Below are 19,246 nucleotides of genomic sequence, written 5' to 3' on the forward strand. Positions count from 1 at the left end.
TCTTGGCGAAAGACTATAAAATTATCAGAAAATTGCTGGCAGGGAGGGCAAGTAATGCAAATTACGTGTCCCATTTATCTACCGTATAAGAGAACATCATCTAGTTTACGAACATAATTCTCAAGCGGCGAGCGCACGAGAATGCAAAAACATGTAATTCTCGATTTAAAAAGTTTTCTGATTTTCAGCTATAGTTACGGTGACCATCCGTTTTGTTTTTGGCAGAACATATCTGTTTTTAACGCGCTTGTTCTGCGTAGTTTTTTTTACGGAAGGAAATAAAAAAAAATGTTCTGTTTTTCGTAAATGTTCTGTATTTTGTTCTGCTTTCATGAACTATAATAAACATGATTATATGTTTGTTTTGAGTGCTAAGCGACGCAAATATCTGGCGAAAACGAAAAACACGTAAAAAATCGACGAAGGACAAGTGTGACAGTTTAGATAAGCCGGGGGTTTATTCGGTCACATGCTCACAAATCAATAACGAAGGAGATGTATGTGGCGCAAAATACATAGGCCAGTCGACTCGCACTGTACGTATCAGGATGAGCGAACATTTGAAGTACATTAAAAATATTGAACCGAAAAGTGGAATTGCGGAGCACGCTTTATTGAACGAGCACGTATTGAGCGAGGATGACTGTAAAGTGATTAAATCGGAATCTAATATCAATAGATTAAATATCTTAGAATCATTACATATTTATGTAAACAAAAATGTCGCGGTGAATCGGGATATTGGCCCACTGTACTCTACTCTTTTTTCAGCCATACAGTAAACTTATGATTTGCTTGCTATTGTTATTGTTCTTGTCATTGGACATTTTCTCATTACTTTTGTTATATGTAACTACTGTATTTAGTAAATTATGTTTGCATATTTTTAATATTTATGGACTTATTCTGCGATATATGTATTAGACAATGTTTAGTTGAACACTACCAACTGAGGATGGCACCACGCGAGTGCCGAAACAATTTTGTATTGGAAAGTATTATTGTTTTTATAATACAATAAAAAATATATTAAGTGACGAAAAGGAGTTTTACGTGTTTTTCGTTTTCGCCAGATATAATAAACATGTATTTTTGTGGCGGCAACCCTTTTATCAAATTAATTTGTTAATTAGTAATTTATTAATTAGTAAAACAAGATGGTTAACTTTGAAGACAGCAATTGAATGAATATTAAAACTTTTCAAGCCACTAAAAAATATTTCTTATAACTATCTCACTGTCCAAGCATTCTAAAAGCATTCTTTGAAAATCCTACCTCAGAAATGTGGCCTTTGTTTACACATTGCCAAGCATCTCTTTTCCATAATTACATTACTCAAATTGAATCACAGAATATTTGTATGGTTGAAGTGTCTTTACTTATAAAAGAACTTAAATTAAAAATCACGGAACGCAGGGATGCAATCTTTTTACCACTCATGGTGAAGCAACTAATTTCAGAGTTTGAGAACACAGGAACTGAAAATGTAAATAAAATTAAAGATCATATTAAACAGTTTTATATTAATTGCACTGAATATTAAAATCAGTGGAATAATGTAAACAATATATGTGACCCGGCCTATGTAAAAGTGGCTTATGACTCAAAAAAAAAAGAAAACTACTAAGAAACTGAAGAAATGCATTGTTTATCTTTAACAGCTGTTTCTCGCAATTTCTTTTTTGAGTCATAAGCCACCTTTCCATTGGCCGAGTCACATATGGACTGATGAAAAAAAACAAATGAAAATTGAGACTGTTAAAGCTATTTTAATAACTAGATGTAACTATGAACTTAGTTGCTTAGAATTGAAGGAATATTTACAAAACGAGGAAAATATAATTAAACAAATATATGCTTCAGAAAAATACAAGTGATTTGCATTTTATGCACTTTAGTTATGTAAATGTTGATTTAAATAAACTCGAATGAAATGTTATTTATTTTTTAAATAAATTATATGTTATAAAAAAGTTCTGTTTTTTTAATATGAACTTATAGTCATCGTAGCTATAGTAGAGTCTATTTCAAAAAGAATATTAACCAAGTAGGCAGAAATGAACACTCATTCGTTATCTATGTTATGCTAAAAATATATATGTATTTCTATCGTTGTTGAAGGCATTGTGCATAAAAGAAGTGTTATACGTTCTGCATAGACGTCAAAATTACAAATAGAACCGATCACCTGATTTTTAATTGACTATCGTGGTCATATTCTGTATCTCTTTCTATCATCCGCTGAGGATAGCAGGCTCTATGCGCCTCCATGCTGAACACCCTGTCAAAACGCTGCCAAAACGCTAAAAAGCAGCCATATTGAACATCCTGTCAGGCAGTTGACGGATAAGATATCACACTTGGTTTATCCATAATGGCCTAAACGCTAAAATGTAGCCATCTTGAACATCCTGTCAGACAGCTGTTTTATCCACAATGGTTGAAGGCTTGCAATAATACATTCAAAGCCTACTATGTCATTACTAAAAAGCTCATAGGGAGTTCTAAATTTACAGAACTTTCTATACCAGTCCTTCAAATGGGTTGGTTCTGAAATAAAATATATATTGTATCACGGCATGCAATAAAACAGTGGCTAATATGGTTTTTAAAGCAGCTGAGGAGCAGGGGTTTAAATAAAAGTTAAAGTAAGTGTTTGATATACTTTTTTTTTAACAGTCGACCTTAAAAGTGAGTATTGTACATAACAAAATGGAAAAAAATACAACAATGTGGCGTTATTTTGGTGTCATTTTTATGTTCGATCAAAAGCACTAGGTATTCTATACATATAGTGTGTCGATATATTCTTTATTTACCATAGATCACGTCGTCATCCCGATTATGTCGTGATTTAAATGCTGTTAAGGCAGACCAGTTATTGTTGGCTGGTAACCCTATCACTAAAGCTACCAACTATCCCGAGTGTTTACGTCCTATATTGAAAAATTTCAAGTTGATAGTAAGTCCAAAATATAGATGCATTCAGGATTTTAAATAATGTTTTGTGTATTTCGAAGGATGGTATACCAGCCGAGAGTTTATCAAAAGACTATACGCCGATGGATTATGGAATAGATGTCAGTAGTGACGGATATCGAATTGATCGTAATAATAAAGAAGACTTGCCGAAGTTTCGACACAGTAGTGATTGGCATGCTATAATGGTAATAAACGATTACTCTGTCACACAGTGCTTTAAAATTTGATTTCTTTTATATGTTAAATTAAATTCAATTAGTTAAATTTACAGTTTCGAGGTAAATTGTCTTAAAACAAATTTGTTTTTTTAGAAAACTCCCAATATATTTCAATCCCTCTCGGAAATCGTCTACAGAGGCTACAACAATAACACAAAAATTTACTTGCATATACAACTGAACGTAAATTAAAAAATTTGTTGCATATTATAGTTAAGTTAAGAATTAACTAACTGTTAGTCAAGTAAGTCAGTGCGAGTTTAAACTACAGAGTTTAACCCTGCCAGTTTGGGCGATTAAGCCGAGATGAGCTGCAAAATTTTTGTTATCGAACAAAATGGAGAGGTTAAACTCTAGTCAACTTTAACTAGAGTTTAAACTCGCACTGAAAAACCGGGCATAAGTGTCTGTATATTGGCAAGTCCTGGGTTACGGACGCGACATTTGCACGCATTTAATTAAACCTGCATTAAAAGGAACATGAGCAGTAGGCTTAATGGATATTATAATGTTTGGTTAGCCCAACCAGAAACAACAAAAATTTTATTTCAGATTTTCCTTAAGTAATCTTTTGTGTATATACATACGTAAAAAATGGTCAAGGAACTCCATATACAAAACGAAAATGAGATACAAAAATTTAAATTTACTATATATTTTGTAAGGTTTGTCTAACCTTTCTAAAAATCAAATAACAGTTTATACACTCCTGAAATCACAAAAATTCCTTCTTTCTGACAACGTATAAGCTTTGTTCGTAGACTAAACAGAAATATAGGGGTCAGTATATGAATCAACCTATGACAGAGGGATTACGGATGCACCAAATTTTAGACAGCCATAAAATATGTCACCGAACTTTCCAGAAAAATTTACTTTATTTTTGTAAAGAAGGAAATATGTATATGCAACATTAGTATTTCATTAAAAAATCGTGTTGTTGTTGTAGCCCCATACAATAGCCGCGACCGATCACAAATTGTCATAAATATTCTCTAACGGGAGTTAAAGCAAGCGTGCAGTTTCAACAGGAGTGCACCAGAGTGAGAGGGGTGTTAGAGGCGTTGGTTCTACATTGCAATTAAAGAGATGGTTGGTGTCATGTGGAGACACGTTGCAAACAGGACATACATTCTGAACGTTGTTGTTGTTGTAGCAGTGCTGCGCCTCATTAATAGGTGCGACCGATCACAAGTTGTCATCAATATCCTCTAACGGCAGTCCAAGAAAACTTGCTGTTTCAACAGGGGGGATAATAATGAGAGGGGTGTTAGAGGCGTTGGTTCCACAATACAGTTAAAGAGATGGTTGCTGTCATGTGGAGACACATTACAAGCAGGACATATGTTTTGTATGTCGGGGGGATTCTGGATAGGTAAGAGTTTAACCTGTTACAGTATCCAGATCGAAGTTGAGCTAGAGTGACGCGCGTTTCCCTAAGGAGAGTGCGTTCCTATTCCTATTTTTCGATATTGTTCTTTGATTACAGGATTCACCGGGCGATTCCTGGCATAGAGGTCCGACGCCTGTTTATGGAGTTCACTGAGGACCTGTGTGTATTACTTCATACGGCTGTGTTCTCAGGTGCCGTGTTTCCTCATAATACTTACGGAGATGACCGCTTAAGCCCCTGGGGGGTGTGGCCTCATCAATCAGATGTATGTGGGGATGCCCAGGTTTCTGGGTATTCAACAGGAACTGTTTGGATAGCATTTCATTTCTGTCCCTAATGGGGAGTATTCTCGCCTCATTATGTGGATGGTGTTCTGGGGACATAATAAGAAAACTCGTGGCGGTTCTGAGGGCGGTATTTTGGCAGGCCTGTAGCTTCTTCCACTGAGTCGTTTTTAGGCTTGGTGACCATATCGGGGACGCGTAGCATGCAATCGGCTGGCCAATTGCTTTATAAGATAATGAGCGTTTCTTTATATTTACCGCAAGTACTGCCAGCAAGAGATTTGAGGATTTTATTGCGGCTCTGGATTTTTGGTACAATTGCGGCTGCATGCTCACCAAAATGTAGATCCTCATCAAACGTCACACCCAAGATTTTGGGGTGTATGACAGTCGGTAGCATAGTGTCATTGACATGGATGTTCAAAATGGTCGACATTTGGAACGTGGTTGTGCTATGTAGTTTTCTAAAGACATGCTGATGATTGGCTAGTTGCAAATTTGCTTTAAAGTAGGGGAGCAGAATGGCTTCAAGTGTCTTCGCTACTCACGATAGGAGAGATATCGGGCGATAAGAATCTCCTATGTTAGCTGCTTTCCTAGGCTTTAGTAGCGGGACCACCTTGGCCATTTTCCGTTTTTCGGGGATGACAAAGGTGGAAAGGGACAGGTTGAAGGCATGTGCTAAATATTTGAAACCATCTTTACCTAGGCTTTTAAGCATTGGCATGGCTATGCCGTCTGGGCCCACTGCTTTAGATGGTTTAGCATGACCGATGGCATCTTCAATCTCTGTGGCGGTGATGGTAACTGGGGACGCGCTGAAGTTATGCTTATGTGCGCGTCCGTTGGCCCGCCTTCTAACTTTGTCGACCGTAGAATGCATTATATATTGTCAGCAAAAAGCGCTCGCGCATTTTTTCGCATCCGACAGCACTCTATCGCCAAAGGCGATGGAAACTTTGTCATTGTGCTTAGACGGATTCGATAGGGACTTTACGGTCGACCAAAGCTTACTTAAATGCTTCTCCCATTTCGCCCGCTTGTGTTCATCCACAGGCAATCTGATGCGTTGGTTTATATACCTTATTTGGAGGTGTCGGTATCGAGCTGTTTTATAAGGTCACGCTCTTTCGCTAAATTTTCGGCCTCCGCCGGAAAATAAGACCGGATTTCCGGCGGGAATAAAACGAGTCGAGGCGATTCAATGACCTTGCGGAAAGTACGTTCCCCTTGGCGAGCATCAGTCGGGATAGGGAGGGCAGCAAAGCGACTGTCTGTAAAGGATTTGTACTCATCCCACTTTCCTTTTTTAACGTTTATGAAAGTGCGTTTTGCGGTGACGATGAAGCCGACGGTTCGCTCAAGCGAAATAAGTATAGGCAGGTGGTGAGATGCCAATGTTACCATCGGCTGCCAGTTGACGCAGTTTACGAGTCCTGCTCCCACGATTGACATATCTGGCGAACTGTGACAACTTCCTACCATACGAGTGGGGGCGTTTCCGTTTGTTGTGCAGAACGTCGTTTCTTCTATTTAATCCGCCAACATCTCACCCCTGCTGTCCGCCTGCAGGTTTGAATGCCATAGATCGTGATGGGCATTGAAATCGCCTAAGATAATGCGACTATCGCCGGTGAGTAGTGCTCCGATATTGGGGCGGTATCCACTGGGGCTGATTTCTAGGTTTACATCGCCTGACCGAACAGATAAGCCGTGACGTTCTAAGACACTGTCCCTGAGGCCACGGTCGGAATAAAATATATTATATTGCACTGAGTGGTGTATGATAAACGCGAGACCGCCTCCATTTCCGCTCTCGTGGTCATTTCTGTGGACAATATAACCAGAACAGGTCTGCAGAGCAGATCTTGCTGTGAGTTTAGTCTCTTGAATCGCAGCGATGCGGATGTTATGCCGCTTCATGAAATCGACTATCTCCGTGATCTTCCCAGTTAATCCATTACAGTTTAACTGCAGAGTTCCGAAGGGCAGCGGTAAGTGACGGGTAACTACGCCTGAGTTGTGGGAGGCCAGGACGCAATTGCTGTTGTGGCCCTGGGACGTCCCTGGGTAAGCATTTGGGTACCCGGTGTAGTTGGGTTTGCGGCCTGGCAACATGGGGCAATTAAATCCGTTCGGAGGTTTCCGTCGCGGAGACCAGAACATCTAGGAAAATGGCACCGTCCAAGGTAGGAGCTGCATTGGGCGGATGACGCAAACATATATATTCTGTGATGGCAAACTTTGCAAAAGGTTGTAGGGACTAAGAGTATGTTTCCCTGACCTACACCATTGCTGCCGGAAAAGAAGGGAGAAAAAGACGGGGGCGGGGGCTGGTGCTCGGCATTGCTACCGACTCTACTACGGAGATTGTAGTTATGAGTGGGAGCGGCCGTATGAGATGGTGGCGCCGTAGGGCGCGAGCAAAGCAACAAATTAAATGGGGTTACACTGAAATGACAGCTAGGTGGGGAAAAATTCCGAGTCGCTCCGGTACATAGAACCGGCTGCCTTGGGAAGCATCACATTATGTACGTCAGGGTTTATTCGGGATAGGTTAGAGTTTAACCTGTTACAGTATCCAGATCCAAGTTCAGCCAGAGTGACGCGCGTCTCCCTAGGGAGAGCGCGTTCTTCTTCTGCGAGGTCTGGGTATTTTTATTTAAGAACTGTTTGTGTTCTTCATACGGCTGTGGACTCGGTACCGTATTTCCTCATAAAGCTTGCGAAGATGACTTCTTAAACCCTTGGGAGGTGTGGCCTCTTCAATCGGATATCTGTTGCGATGCCCAGGTTTCTGGGTATTAAACAAAAACGCATTTAATTTCTCTCCGTAATTGGGATTACTCTCGCTCATTGTGTAGGTGGTATTCTGGGGACATAAGGAGACAGCCCGTAGAGGTTCTGAGAGCCGTGTTTTGGCAGGCCAAGTTAATAACCTATACGATTGTCGACCATATCGCAGACGCGTAGCCAATTGCTTTTTAAGTGGTAATTAGTGTTTCTTTGTCTTTACCGCAAGTGCTACCAGCAAGAGATTTTATTACGGCTCTGGATTGTAGGTACAATTGGGGCGTGTGCTTGCGAAATTGTAGATCCTGATCTAACGTCACACCCAGTATTTTTGGGTGTAAGACCGTCGGTAGGGTAATGTAATCGCTGTGGATGTCCAATATGGTCGACATGTGCCGTGTCCATGTTGTAAATAAGGTCGCCGATAATTTGGTCGGTGACAATGTCAGGTTTCGCGTGGCGAAATGACTAGAGAGATCAGGGAGTTATCTGCTTATTTTATTACATAGCTCATCGATGCGTGGTACTCCTTCTGATGGCGAAGGTCGCTACGATATGTAGAAGTTAAACAAAAGCGGGGATAGGACACCACCCTGTTGTACCCCTTGATAAATTCTTCTGGGTTTAGATGTTACGTTTCTGAATTGCAGCGATGCTTGCCGACCAGATATATAATTTGCGGTCCACTTTTGGATACTTTGAGGAAGGGAGGACCCTTCTAAGTCTTGCATTAACCTGCCGTGATTGACTGTATCAAAAGCTTTTGATAGGTCTTGTGCTACGAGTTTTTGATTCAATCCGAAATTTGTCTGCGTGTTGATGAGATTTAGCGCGGTGGTAGTGCTATGTAGTTTTCAAAAGCCATGCTGGTGATTGGCAAGACGCTAGTTTGCAGGGATATAGGGAAGCAGAATGGCTTTAAGAGTCTTGGCTACTGGCGATAAGAGAGATATCGGACGATAAGATTCTCCTACGTTAGCTGGTTTCTCAGGATAAAGTAGCGGTACCACCCTGATCATTTTCCATTTTTCGTGGATGACGAAGGTGGGTGTTGGGTATTGGTATCCGAGCTGCGCCATATACCGTGGGGAGCGTTCGCATCGATACCCACATTTACGCCAACACCTGGCCGCCTTGCTTCAGCCAGTATGACGCGTGGTGGTCCCGCGCCATCTCAATTATTTGCTACCTCGCTCGAGGCAGACTGTAGTCACATCATCATTGCTGAAACTAGAGAGAGTATAATCTGTAATCTCGTTTTTGACAAGCACACAGGATCTGGGCCTACCTGCCCCATCATGCACAGAGGTTTTGAATTTTCCTGTCCTTAATCCCGAAATCTTTTCGCCATTACTGCTCAGCCACGGGTCCTGGACAAGAACTGTGGATATAGTGCCTTGTTCGAGCAAATTGGATTAAAGTGTCTTTGCTACTGGCGATAGGAGATATGTCGGACGATAAGATTCTCCTACGTTAGCTGGTTTCTCAGGATTAAGTTGCGGTAACACCGCCGATGAAGACATGCGCTAGATATTTAAATACCCCTCCGCCAAGTTTTTAAGCATCGGCATGGATATGCCGTCTGTATAGTATAAATGCAAAGACTTTGTTTCTTGTTTGATGTCAAAAAATTATATATATTATAGCGAAGTTACATTAGTATTTATACAAAATTATTCTAGTTAATTCTTATGAGCTACCTACATTACATATTTACATTAATACATATTTACATACTAAGTGTACAAAATATAATTAGGCGATTTTCCAGCGAACTGCGTAGATACAATTATTCAGTTCGGTGGGAAGCGCAAGCTCAGCATAAATAATATTAGTTGTGGGAAATGCATAATGAGCAAAAACGGAATAGGGTATGGAAAATGCAGTTTTAAGTGTAAACAAGTGGAGGGAATAAATTGTGTGTTGGCAAGGTTTGTGGTGAGCAATTAGTCAGCTTTAAATTCAATAGAAGAAGCCTCAAGTTACGAGACGTAGACCGTTGTAGCGCTTGTCGGAATGTGTATGTACAAAAGAATGAATGACTGAATGAATGAGTGAATGAATAAATGCTACATCTGGCCCTACTGCTTTAGATGGTTTAGCATGAACGAAGGCGCTGAGGCGCAGACTATGGGACGCCATTGGGCATGAATAGCAAGGTGCCACAAAAGATTTGTAAAATTAACGGGGCCGACGGGTTTTGGGGTCTGGGTCAGAACAACCCATGTGATGTAACTATCCCTTACAAACTGGTAAGAGTGTGATCGTCCAAAAAAGATTTTCCGGCATACGCAGCAAAACCATTTCTCTGGACAGGGATCAGGTACTGGCCCTGGATCGGGTTCGATATGTTCCCGGAGCAGGAGAACATGCGCAGTCACCCTGCAAGGTTCTGTTGTGAGGATGACAATTTGTGGGAAACAAAATTTGTAAACATATTTTTAAAACAAATTACAGTTCAATACAGTAACAAGTGAAGCTGCAGCCAAAAAACTTATAAAAACCTATATAGAAATACTAGCAGGACTGTCGGGCGTTGTTTTGCTTTTGTCTAGCTGCACAACTTTGAATAAGTTTTTATCTCTGACTCTCTCCCCACTTTTTTTATCCTTTTATTTACTCCTCTCTCTTCGTCTCTTTCTACCTCTGCGCCTGTTCCATCCCTTCTTTTCTGTCTAGCTCCCTCTCCTTTCTCCCCGCTCCATCTATCCCTATCTCTCTATCTTCGTCTAACTCGTATCTCTTTCTGAGTCTCTTTCTCCTTCCCTCGTTTTTTTTATTCTTCTCCTTCTTATTCCCAGTCCCAGTCTCGGTTCCGGTCCGAGTCCCCCTCCAACTGATATTCCTACTCCCACCCTGGATTGTATGTATAAAGCTGTTTCAAACAAAAACAAAAAATTTTATCTAAAAACCATTTTAAGGGGTTGACCACCCTTACAAATTTGGGGTATGGCAAATATATAAGATCCGATTCTCAGACCTACTTAATTTGCTCATAAAACGTCAAGTTGTTGTTGTTGTTTTAGCAGTGCTTCGCCCCACCTAACAGACGCGACCGATCACAAACTGTCATCAATATCCTCTAACGGGAGTCCAAGGAAACTTGCTGTATCAACAGGGGTGGACCATAGGGAAAGGGGTGTTAGAGGCGTTGGTTCCACATTACAATTAAAGAGATGGTTGGTGTCATGTGGGGACACATTGCAAGCGGGGCATACATTTTGTATGTCGGGGTTGATTCTGGATAGGTAAGAGTTTAACCTGTTACAGTATCCAGAACGAAGTTGAGCCAGAGTGACACGCGTTTCCCTGGGGAGTATGCGTTCCTCTTCCGCAAGTTTTGGATACTTTACTTTGAGTACTGGGTTCACCGGGCAATTCCCGGCATAAAGGTCCGACGCCTGTTTGTGGAGTTCACCAAGGACCTGCTTGTGTTTTTTCGCTTCATACGGCTGTGTTCTCAGATGCCGTATTTCCTCAAAATGCTTACGGAGATGACTCCTTAAGCCCCTAGGCGGTGCTGGCTCGTCAATCAGATATCTGTTGGGATGCCCAGGTTTCTGGGTATTCAACAGGAACTGTTTGGTCAGCATCTCGTTTCTTTCCCTGATGGGGAGTATTCTCGCCTCATTATGTAGATGGTGTTCTGGGGACATAAGAAGACAGCCCGTGGCAATTCTGAGAGCAGTATTTTGGCAGGCCTGTAGCTTCTTCCAGTGGGTAATTTTTAGGCTTGGCGACCATATGGGTGACGCGTAGCACGTAATCGGCTGGCTAATTGCTTTGTATGTAGTCATGAGCGTTTCTTTATCTTTTCCCCAGGTACTGCCAGCAAGGGATTTGAGGATTTTGTTACGGCTCTGAATTCTCGGAACAATTGCGGCTGCGTGCTCACCAAAATGTAGATCCTGCTCAAACGTCACACCCAAGATTTTGGGGTGTAGGACAGTCGGTAGCGTAGAGCCATCGACGTGGATGTTCAAAATGGTCGACATTTGGGACGTCCATGTTGTAAATAAGGTCGCGGAAGATTTAGTCGGTGATAATGCCAGGTTTCGCGAGGCGAGAAAACTGGAGAGATCAGGGAGGTAGCCGTTTATTTTGTTGCATAGCTCATCGATCTGTGGGCCTGGGCCTGTGGCCATTACTGTGCAGTCATCGGCGTAGGAAACGATTGTGACTCCTTCCGGTGGTGAAGGTAGCTTAGATATGTAGAAATTAAACAAAAGTGGGGATAGGACACCACCCTGTGGCACCCCTTGTTTAATTCTCCTTGGCTTTGATGTTTCGTTTCTAAATAGCACCGATGCCTGCCGACCACCCAGATAATTTGCGGTCCACCTTTTAAGACATGGGGGAAGGGTAGACCCTTCCAGGTCTTGCAGTAACGAGCCATGGTTGACCGTATCAAAAGCTTTTGATACGTCTAGCGCTACGAGTACTGTTCTATGGTGGGGGTTTTGATTTAAACCGCAATTTATCTGGGTGCTAATGGCATTTAGCGCGGAGGTAGTGCTATGGAGTTTTCTGAAGCCATGCTGATGGGAAGCTAGTTGCAAATTTGCTTGGAAATAAGGGCGCAAAATGGCTTCGAGCGTCTTTGCTACTGGCGATAGGAGAGATATCGGACGATACGACTCTCCTATGTTAGCTGGTTTACCAGGCTTTAGTAGCGGGACCACCTTGGCCATTCTCCATTTCTCGGGTATGACAAAGGTGCAAAGAGACAGGTTGAAGACCTGCGCTAAATATTTGAAACCCTCTTTCCCTAGGCTTTTAAGCATCGGCATGGCTATGCCGTCTGGGCCCACTGCTTTGGATGGTTTAGCGCGACCAATGGCGTCCTCAACCTCTTTAGCGGTGATGGTGATTGGTGACGCGCTGAATTTGTGTTTATGTGCGTGTCTGTTGGCCCTCCGTCTAACTTTGTCGACCGTAGAATGCATTATATATTGTCGGCAGAAAGCGCTCGCGCATTTTTTGCATCCAACAGCACTTTGTCGCCAAAGGCGATGGAAACTTTGTCTTTGTGCTTAGTCGGATTCGATAGGGACTTTACGGTGGACCAAAGTTTACCCACACCGGTAGAGAGGTTACAACCTCTTAGGTGCTCCTCCCATTTCGCCCGCTTGTGTTCATCCACAAGCAATCTGATGCGTTGGTTTATATCCCTTATTTGGGGGTCGCCTGGATCAAGCTGCCTTATAAGGTCACGTTCTCTCGCTAAGTTTGCGGCCTCCGCCGGGAAGTGGGGCCGGATTTCGGGAATTCTCCCGGCGGGAATATAACGTGCCGAGGCGGTTTCAATGACCTTGCGGAAGGCACGCTCCCCTTGGCGGGCATCAGTCGGGATAGGGAGGGCAGCAAAGAGGTTGTCTGTAAAGGATTTATATTCTTCCCACTTTCCTTTTTTAAAGTTTATGAAAGTGCGTTTTTCGGTGACGATGAAGTCGGCGGTACGCTCGAGCGAAACAAGTAGAGACAGGTGGTCGGATGCCAATGATACCATCGGCTGCCAGTTGACGCAGTTTACGAGTTCTGCGCTCACGATTGAGATATCTGGCGAACTGTGACAGCTTCCTACCATACGTGTGGGGGCGTCTCCGTTTATTGTGCAGAACGTCGTTTCTTCTATTTGATCCGCCAACATCTCGCCCCTACTGTCCGCCCGCAAATTTGAGTGCCATAGATCATGATGGGCATTGAAGTCGCCTAAAATAATGCGATTATTTCCAGTGAGGAAGGCTCTGATATTAGGGCGGTGTCCACCGGGGCAACAGGTGGCAGGGGGGATGTAGATGTTGATGATTTCTAGGATTGCATCGCCTGACCGGACAGATAGGCCTTGACGTTCTAAGACGTTGTCCCTGCGGTCGATGCCAGGATCAAATATGTGATATTGCACAGAGTGGTGTATTATAAACGCGAGGCCGCCTCCATTTCCGCTCTCGCGATCTTTTCTGTGGACATTATACCCAGAGCAGGTCTGCAATGCAGATCGTGCTGTGAGTTTAGTCTCTTGAATCGCAGCAATGCGGATGTTGTGCCGCTTCATGAAATTGACTATCTCCGTAATCTTCCCAGTTAGTCCATTACAGTTTAACTGCAGAATTCTGAAGTGCATGAGGGGAGACGTCGCCACTCTGGGGGTAAGTGACGGGTGACTACGCCTGGGTTGAGGAAGGCCAGGACGCAATTGCTGTTGTGGCTCTGGGACTGGACGTCCTTGGGTAAGCATTGGGGTACCCGGATGATTTGGGTTTGCGACCTGGCAACATGGCGCGATGAAACCCATCGAGGGGTTGCCGTCGCGGAGACCAGAACATCTAGGAAAGTGGCACCACCCAAGGCAGGAGCTGCATTGGGCGGATGTCGCAAACATATATATTCTGTGCTGGCAAACGGTGCAAACGGAGGTAGGGACTAAGAGTCTGGTTCCCTGACCTACACGATTGCTGCCGGAAAAGAGGGGGGAGAAGACGGGGGCAGGGGCTGTTGCTCAGCATTGCTTCCGACTCTACTACGAAGATTGTAGTTATGAGTGGTAGCAGCTGTTTGAGTTGTTGGCGCCGTAAGGCGCGAGAAGCAGCGGGTACTTGTTGTGGCTTGCTGAGCAGCGGGGCTGCTGGAAGGTAATGGGGGGCGCTTAGACGTAGACTACGGGGCGCCCTTGGGCGTGAACAGCAAGGAGCCACAAAAGATTTATTAAAGTTACGTGGACGTCGGGTTTTGGGATCAAGCCCAGAACAACCTGTTCGATGCAACCATCCCTTACACGAGACACACTGAACAGAGTATGACCGTCCTAAAAAGATTCTTTTCCGGCAGATGCAGCAAAACCATTTCTCAGGACCGGGGTCAGGAGACGGACCCGGATTGGATTCGATACCTTCCCGGAGCAAGAGAATATGGAGCAGTCCTGCTGCAAGGAGCTGCTGGGAGGATGACAATTTGTGGGAGGGACGAAACAAATTAAGTGGGGTTACACTGAAATGACAGTCCTTGGTCGGGAAAAATCCCGAGTCGCTCCGGTACATAGAACCGACTGCCTTGGGACGTCAAGTCGGTCGAGCCGTTTCGAAGGAGTTTAACCACTAACACTGTGATAGTTTTTCAGTCACTGGCACTGGGCGCTTTCATCGAACACTATTTTTGTTGATACGTTTCAAACATGTCTCCGTCAGTTGAGTGATAAAATGTTTGTTCTCTGAACAGCGAGTTGAGCCAACTGCCAAATGAAATAATTATCCTTAAACTTTAAGGAAAAGAACTAGCTTGCTTTGAATTGTGATATTTTTAGGCAGTTAAACTTTGAACATGCATTTGATATTTGAAACGTTGCAAAGCAAGTATACGCTACGGATCGTGTACAATTTTTTTTATTTTGAATTTTCCTTTTTTATATTTTATTTGGTATTGACAGTTGCTGATTTGTTATTCAGAGTTGGAGAAGAATATGTTTAGACCTAAAGAAATGGGGATGCTGTTCCTAGACTACGAGGTCCGATAGTATTTATGTCGACACGTCTTCCAAAAAAAAAAAAGAAAAAAGGTTACAGTGTACGAAACCGTGGTACGGAAGCTCCGATGTGGTTGAACCGCTGGTAATTTAAACTCGATATGTTCGGGCTTCAACATTCTACATTGGTTACGCTCGTTAAAACATCACACTACCATTATTTAAGATGATGACCATAGATAAGGTTGGATGAAACGCTTATAAATTCAAATTAAAACAACATCCGGTCGAACCGGATGTCACGGACAGACCGTTACAACATTCCAAAATTTAAAAATTCAAAAAAGCTAAACAGAAACTATATGACGCAAAAAAAAATTTACCGAACCGGACATGGCCGGTTACTAACGCTGAAATTAAAAAAAAAAGCTGAAAAATTAAAGTAAAGAAGGAAAAACAAAAAGGGCCGAATATAACTTTGGGGCGCCGCGGTTGTTGTTGCGACGGCCGGTGCATATCCCACCCTCAAAACCATGGCCACCGACGCACCTAATTTTCGGTGGCCCCTTACCTGTATTACCCTATGCCTTCTAAATAAATAAGGAAGTCAGCATTCCCAATATTACTATATTTTATTTACAACTCATTATAAAAAAAAATCCAAGGTTACAAAACTTAGGGTACCACTTAATTCCTAGCAATAATCAATTAGGAAGCATATTAAGCTGTCTTATGGTATTTTAGTTTAATTTACCGTTGATTGGTATTTGTGTTTTGTATTTATTAAATTCTTCTTAACACAACAATTTGGCAAAAGTAGTTTACATTAATAGTCAGAACCGTGACAGAGAACAAGGTGAAAATTCAAAAATGGTTTAATACGTAGATAACCAACACATAATTGGTAAGCCAAGACATAAAGGTTTTATTATTGTTATTTATATTTTGATTTACTATCGATTATGTGATTTTTGGGTATATTGGGTTTAATTTTAGTGTACTTTGTGGTATGTTATATTATCTTAATTTTATTTAATTTAATTTCATTATATTTCCTTTTGATTTAATTTAATTTTGTTTTATGTTATTTTATTTTCTTATTTTATTTTATCTTATTTTATTCGCCTCTAAAAATAATGTGTCCGAACATATATGACTAATTTATTTTGATTGTAATATATAGTGGTATCTGTGTCTGGAAGTTCAGAAACTGTCTTTAAATTGCCTACTTTTACTATTATGTATAATAAGGTTTGCATGTCTATGAACATATGCACTTTTATGTATGTAATTCCATGTATGTATGCATATCCGTATATATGCGAACAACGCAAGTGCTATAGATTTTAAGGTTATTACCGCTTCTTACGTTTCTCAAAAACCTTTAAGTACTCTTTTTATTCATAATCTACATTTAAAGTTCGTATGTATTTACGAACTAATATGTTTATCATGCTTCAGCTGTTGACATTAATTCTTTAACTATGTTAACCTTAGTTTAAAATTGAATAATCCGAGATTTCAAATTGGGTATGCCGTAATTCTTTACGCTTCTATAATGACCCTAGTTCACGCCTTTAAATTTTATGCATGGAAAATCTTAAATGGAGTTCATACCCACCAAGCATCTGGATGACGAATTTACTTCCGTATCAATACGCTTTGATTATTCCTTGCGACTAAATACCGATTTTGTCAAACAATTGAACCAACTATTCATTGAAAATCCGATTGCCTTCCTATGCTCACACTTCTCAATAAATGAACTCAAAAAAAAATTTATGGCTATACCAAAAATATGTTTAGACCTAAAGAAATGGGGACGCTGTTCCTAGACTACGAGGTCCGATAGCATTTATATCGACACGTCTTCCAAAAAAAAAAAGAAAAAAGGTTACAGTGTACGAAACCGTGGTACGGAAGCTCTGATGTGGTTGAACCGCTGGTAATTTAAACTCGATATGTTCCGGCTTCAACATCCTACATTGGTTACGCTCGTTAAAAGATCACACTACCATTATTTAAGATGATGACCATAGATAAGGTTGGATGTTGTAGTCGTGGGTGAACCTCGTTCAAGTTAACTATCGGCAATTACCTGAGGTTTTAATTTGCTCACCTTCGAGCTCCCGGATACTTCCATCCGCCAATGAAATATGTTTATAGTATAATATTGAATTACGAACTAAATATGAAGGAAAATTGAATCGTAATCATATTCACAAATGATTCCAAAACATTACTTTGTATGATTGATAATTGTTGTTAAATACGATAAAAAAAATTGTGAAAGCTAATAAAATGTCATATCAAATATGATGATAAAACGAATAAAGGGGAAAAGAAAATGTGGCTTACAAATGATTACTCAGGAATAATCCCATCCAGGGTACACCCTTCTCCCGTCGATACATTGATTTGCAAATAAAAGGAATACTTTTAAATTTGAGCGCTTTCAATCAACTTTCGGATCCAACTTCAAAAATGCTGGCTGGGTATAACTACAAGTAATCCCCCCCTTTACATCTCATGTATATACATAATTTTAAGCATAATTTAAATAGTATTATCTACTGAATCTAGCTATCAAACTTAAAGGTAGGTAAAAAAAATTGGTTTTCCGTATCCGGAACGAACTCTACGCTTTCGTGCTGGTCTTGGTGTCACGGCTGGGTCTGCTGGTTGCTGTTGCCCCAGTGGCTGTTACGGCCGGCCTATATGCGACGGCCTTGCTGGTTGTTGTGGTCACAGTCGATGTTATAGCGGCCTATATGGGTCGGCCCCGCTGGTGGTTGCTACCAAAGTAGATGTCATTGGTGGTACGTCCGGTGCTTTCGTTGGCGCTATAGCTGATGGTAGCGCGCTTGGTTGCTAGTGCTATCGCTGGTGGTTGCGAGCGGTGTTGCACGCAATGATGGTGGTTGCGCTCTAGGGTGGTGAGTGCAGCAGTGTGGGTATCTTAAGGAGCCCCTTTTTTTTGTTTATGCTCAATTTCTGTCGTGCTCGATACGACGTCTTGCTGGTATGGGTATCAATGTGGAACACCTATCATTTTCCCCACCGCTGTTTAGGTGTTATACACTGACTACAAAAGTGCTCATATATGTATTCATAGGTTAACAAAGATACTGTATGCCATGTAGAGGGCGCAAAGTGGGCGCAGTTCACAGGGATTACCTACATCCGTATACACTCAATCGTGAAAGTGGTACCTCAACACGATTGGACAAACATTTATTCCAATTGCCGATTTCCTCGATTAAACTTTGCTCCACACCATTCCAAGCATATACAAAGTGGTTGATTTTTAATTTTCTGGCGGTCGTGTTACTTTTTGGCTACTTCGGTTTGCTGTTGTCTTTGTATGACTGATTCTCAACTTTTCCTGCGTCGTAATGGGACTGCGCAATACAAGTCGTTTAGCGTAAAAAGGCCAAAACCACAGCAGTACCAATCCGGTTCACTAATAACTTAGTGATTGTACGTTTTCGGTAATTTGCTCATAAAATCTGCTGCCAGCACCCAATTAGTTAATTTTTTATACGAAAAGGGAATCGTGAATATAATAAAATCACAAAAATTGTCCGTACATCGGAATACACTTCAGACCAAATTATATTCCTTCAGATTTGATTGAAGGATTGTATCCTTAACAGCTGCAAACACGAATCTAATATTTTCAGTATCCGTAGCATATGTGAAAATGAGAATATATGATTTTTTTTCGGAAGGAATGTTTAATTTTTCCTTGCCGCGATTTTTCTCTCCCTGCCGGCTCTGTCAACCTTTTTCTTCTTCTGAAAACAGCGTGTTTTCCTAGCGATCATCGCTTTCGCGGCCGTGGCGACCTCTAGTGTCCATTTTCGATTAAAATTGCCATGGGTCCTTTTCCTTGCCATCACTAGCCACTAGGTGCGTTCCAAAGGTGACTATCCCAAGCGGACCATAACAAACCTGCTTCGCTTTGAAGACATGACGATGAAGCGAACAGGAAACCGGATCATCTTTGGGAAGCCTCTGCCAGGAACCTCCGATGACAAGCAACGTGGGGCACGACTCACCCCTAAGATAAGAGTCTCAACGTTCTGCCGCGAACTAGCCGGGCAACATAGATCC

The 19,246-nt window shown here is 41.8% G+C and overlaps 1 protein-coding gene across 3 annotated transcripts in view; it reads left to right on the forward strand.

Moving 5' to 3' along the window:
* The window catches only part of nxf2 (nuclear RNA export factor 2), a 527,629-nt gene that overhangs the window by 204,796 nt on the left and 303,587 nt on the right, over window positions 1-19,246 (forward strand). For 2 of the 3 annotated variants that reach the window (XM_067792196.1, XM_067792198.1), the window contains 2 exons: window positions 2,826-2,963; window positions 3,022-3,168. The exons of the other annotated variant lie outside the window; for it this stretch is intronic. In XM_067792196.1, the coding sequence (XP_067648297.1) occupies window positions 2,826-2,963; window positions 3,022-3,168 (285 nt within the window). The remainder of the gene's footprint in view (window positions 1-2,825; window positions 2,964-3,021; window positions 3,169-19,246) is intronic. 3 annotated transcript variants of the gene reach the window in all.

The sequence above is a fragment of the Eurosta solidaginis genome, chromosome 5 (assembly GCF_040869045.1).
Source record: "Eurosta solidaginis isolate ZX-2024a chromosome 5, ASM4086904v1, whole genome shotgun sequence".
Taxonomy (NCBI): domain Eukaryota; kingdom Metazoa; phylum Arthropoda; class Insecta; order Diptera; family Tephritidae; genus Eurosta; species Eurosta solidaginis.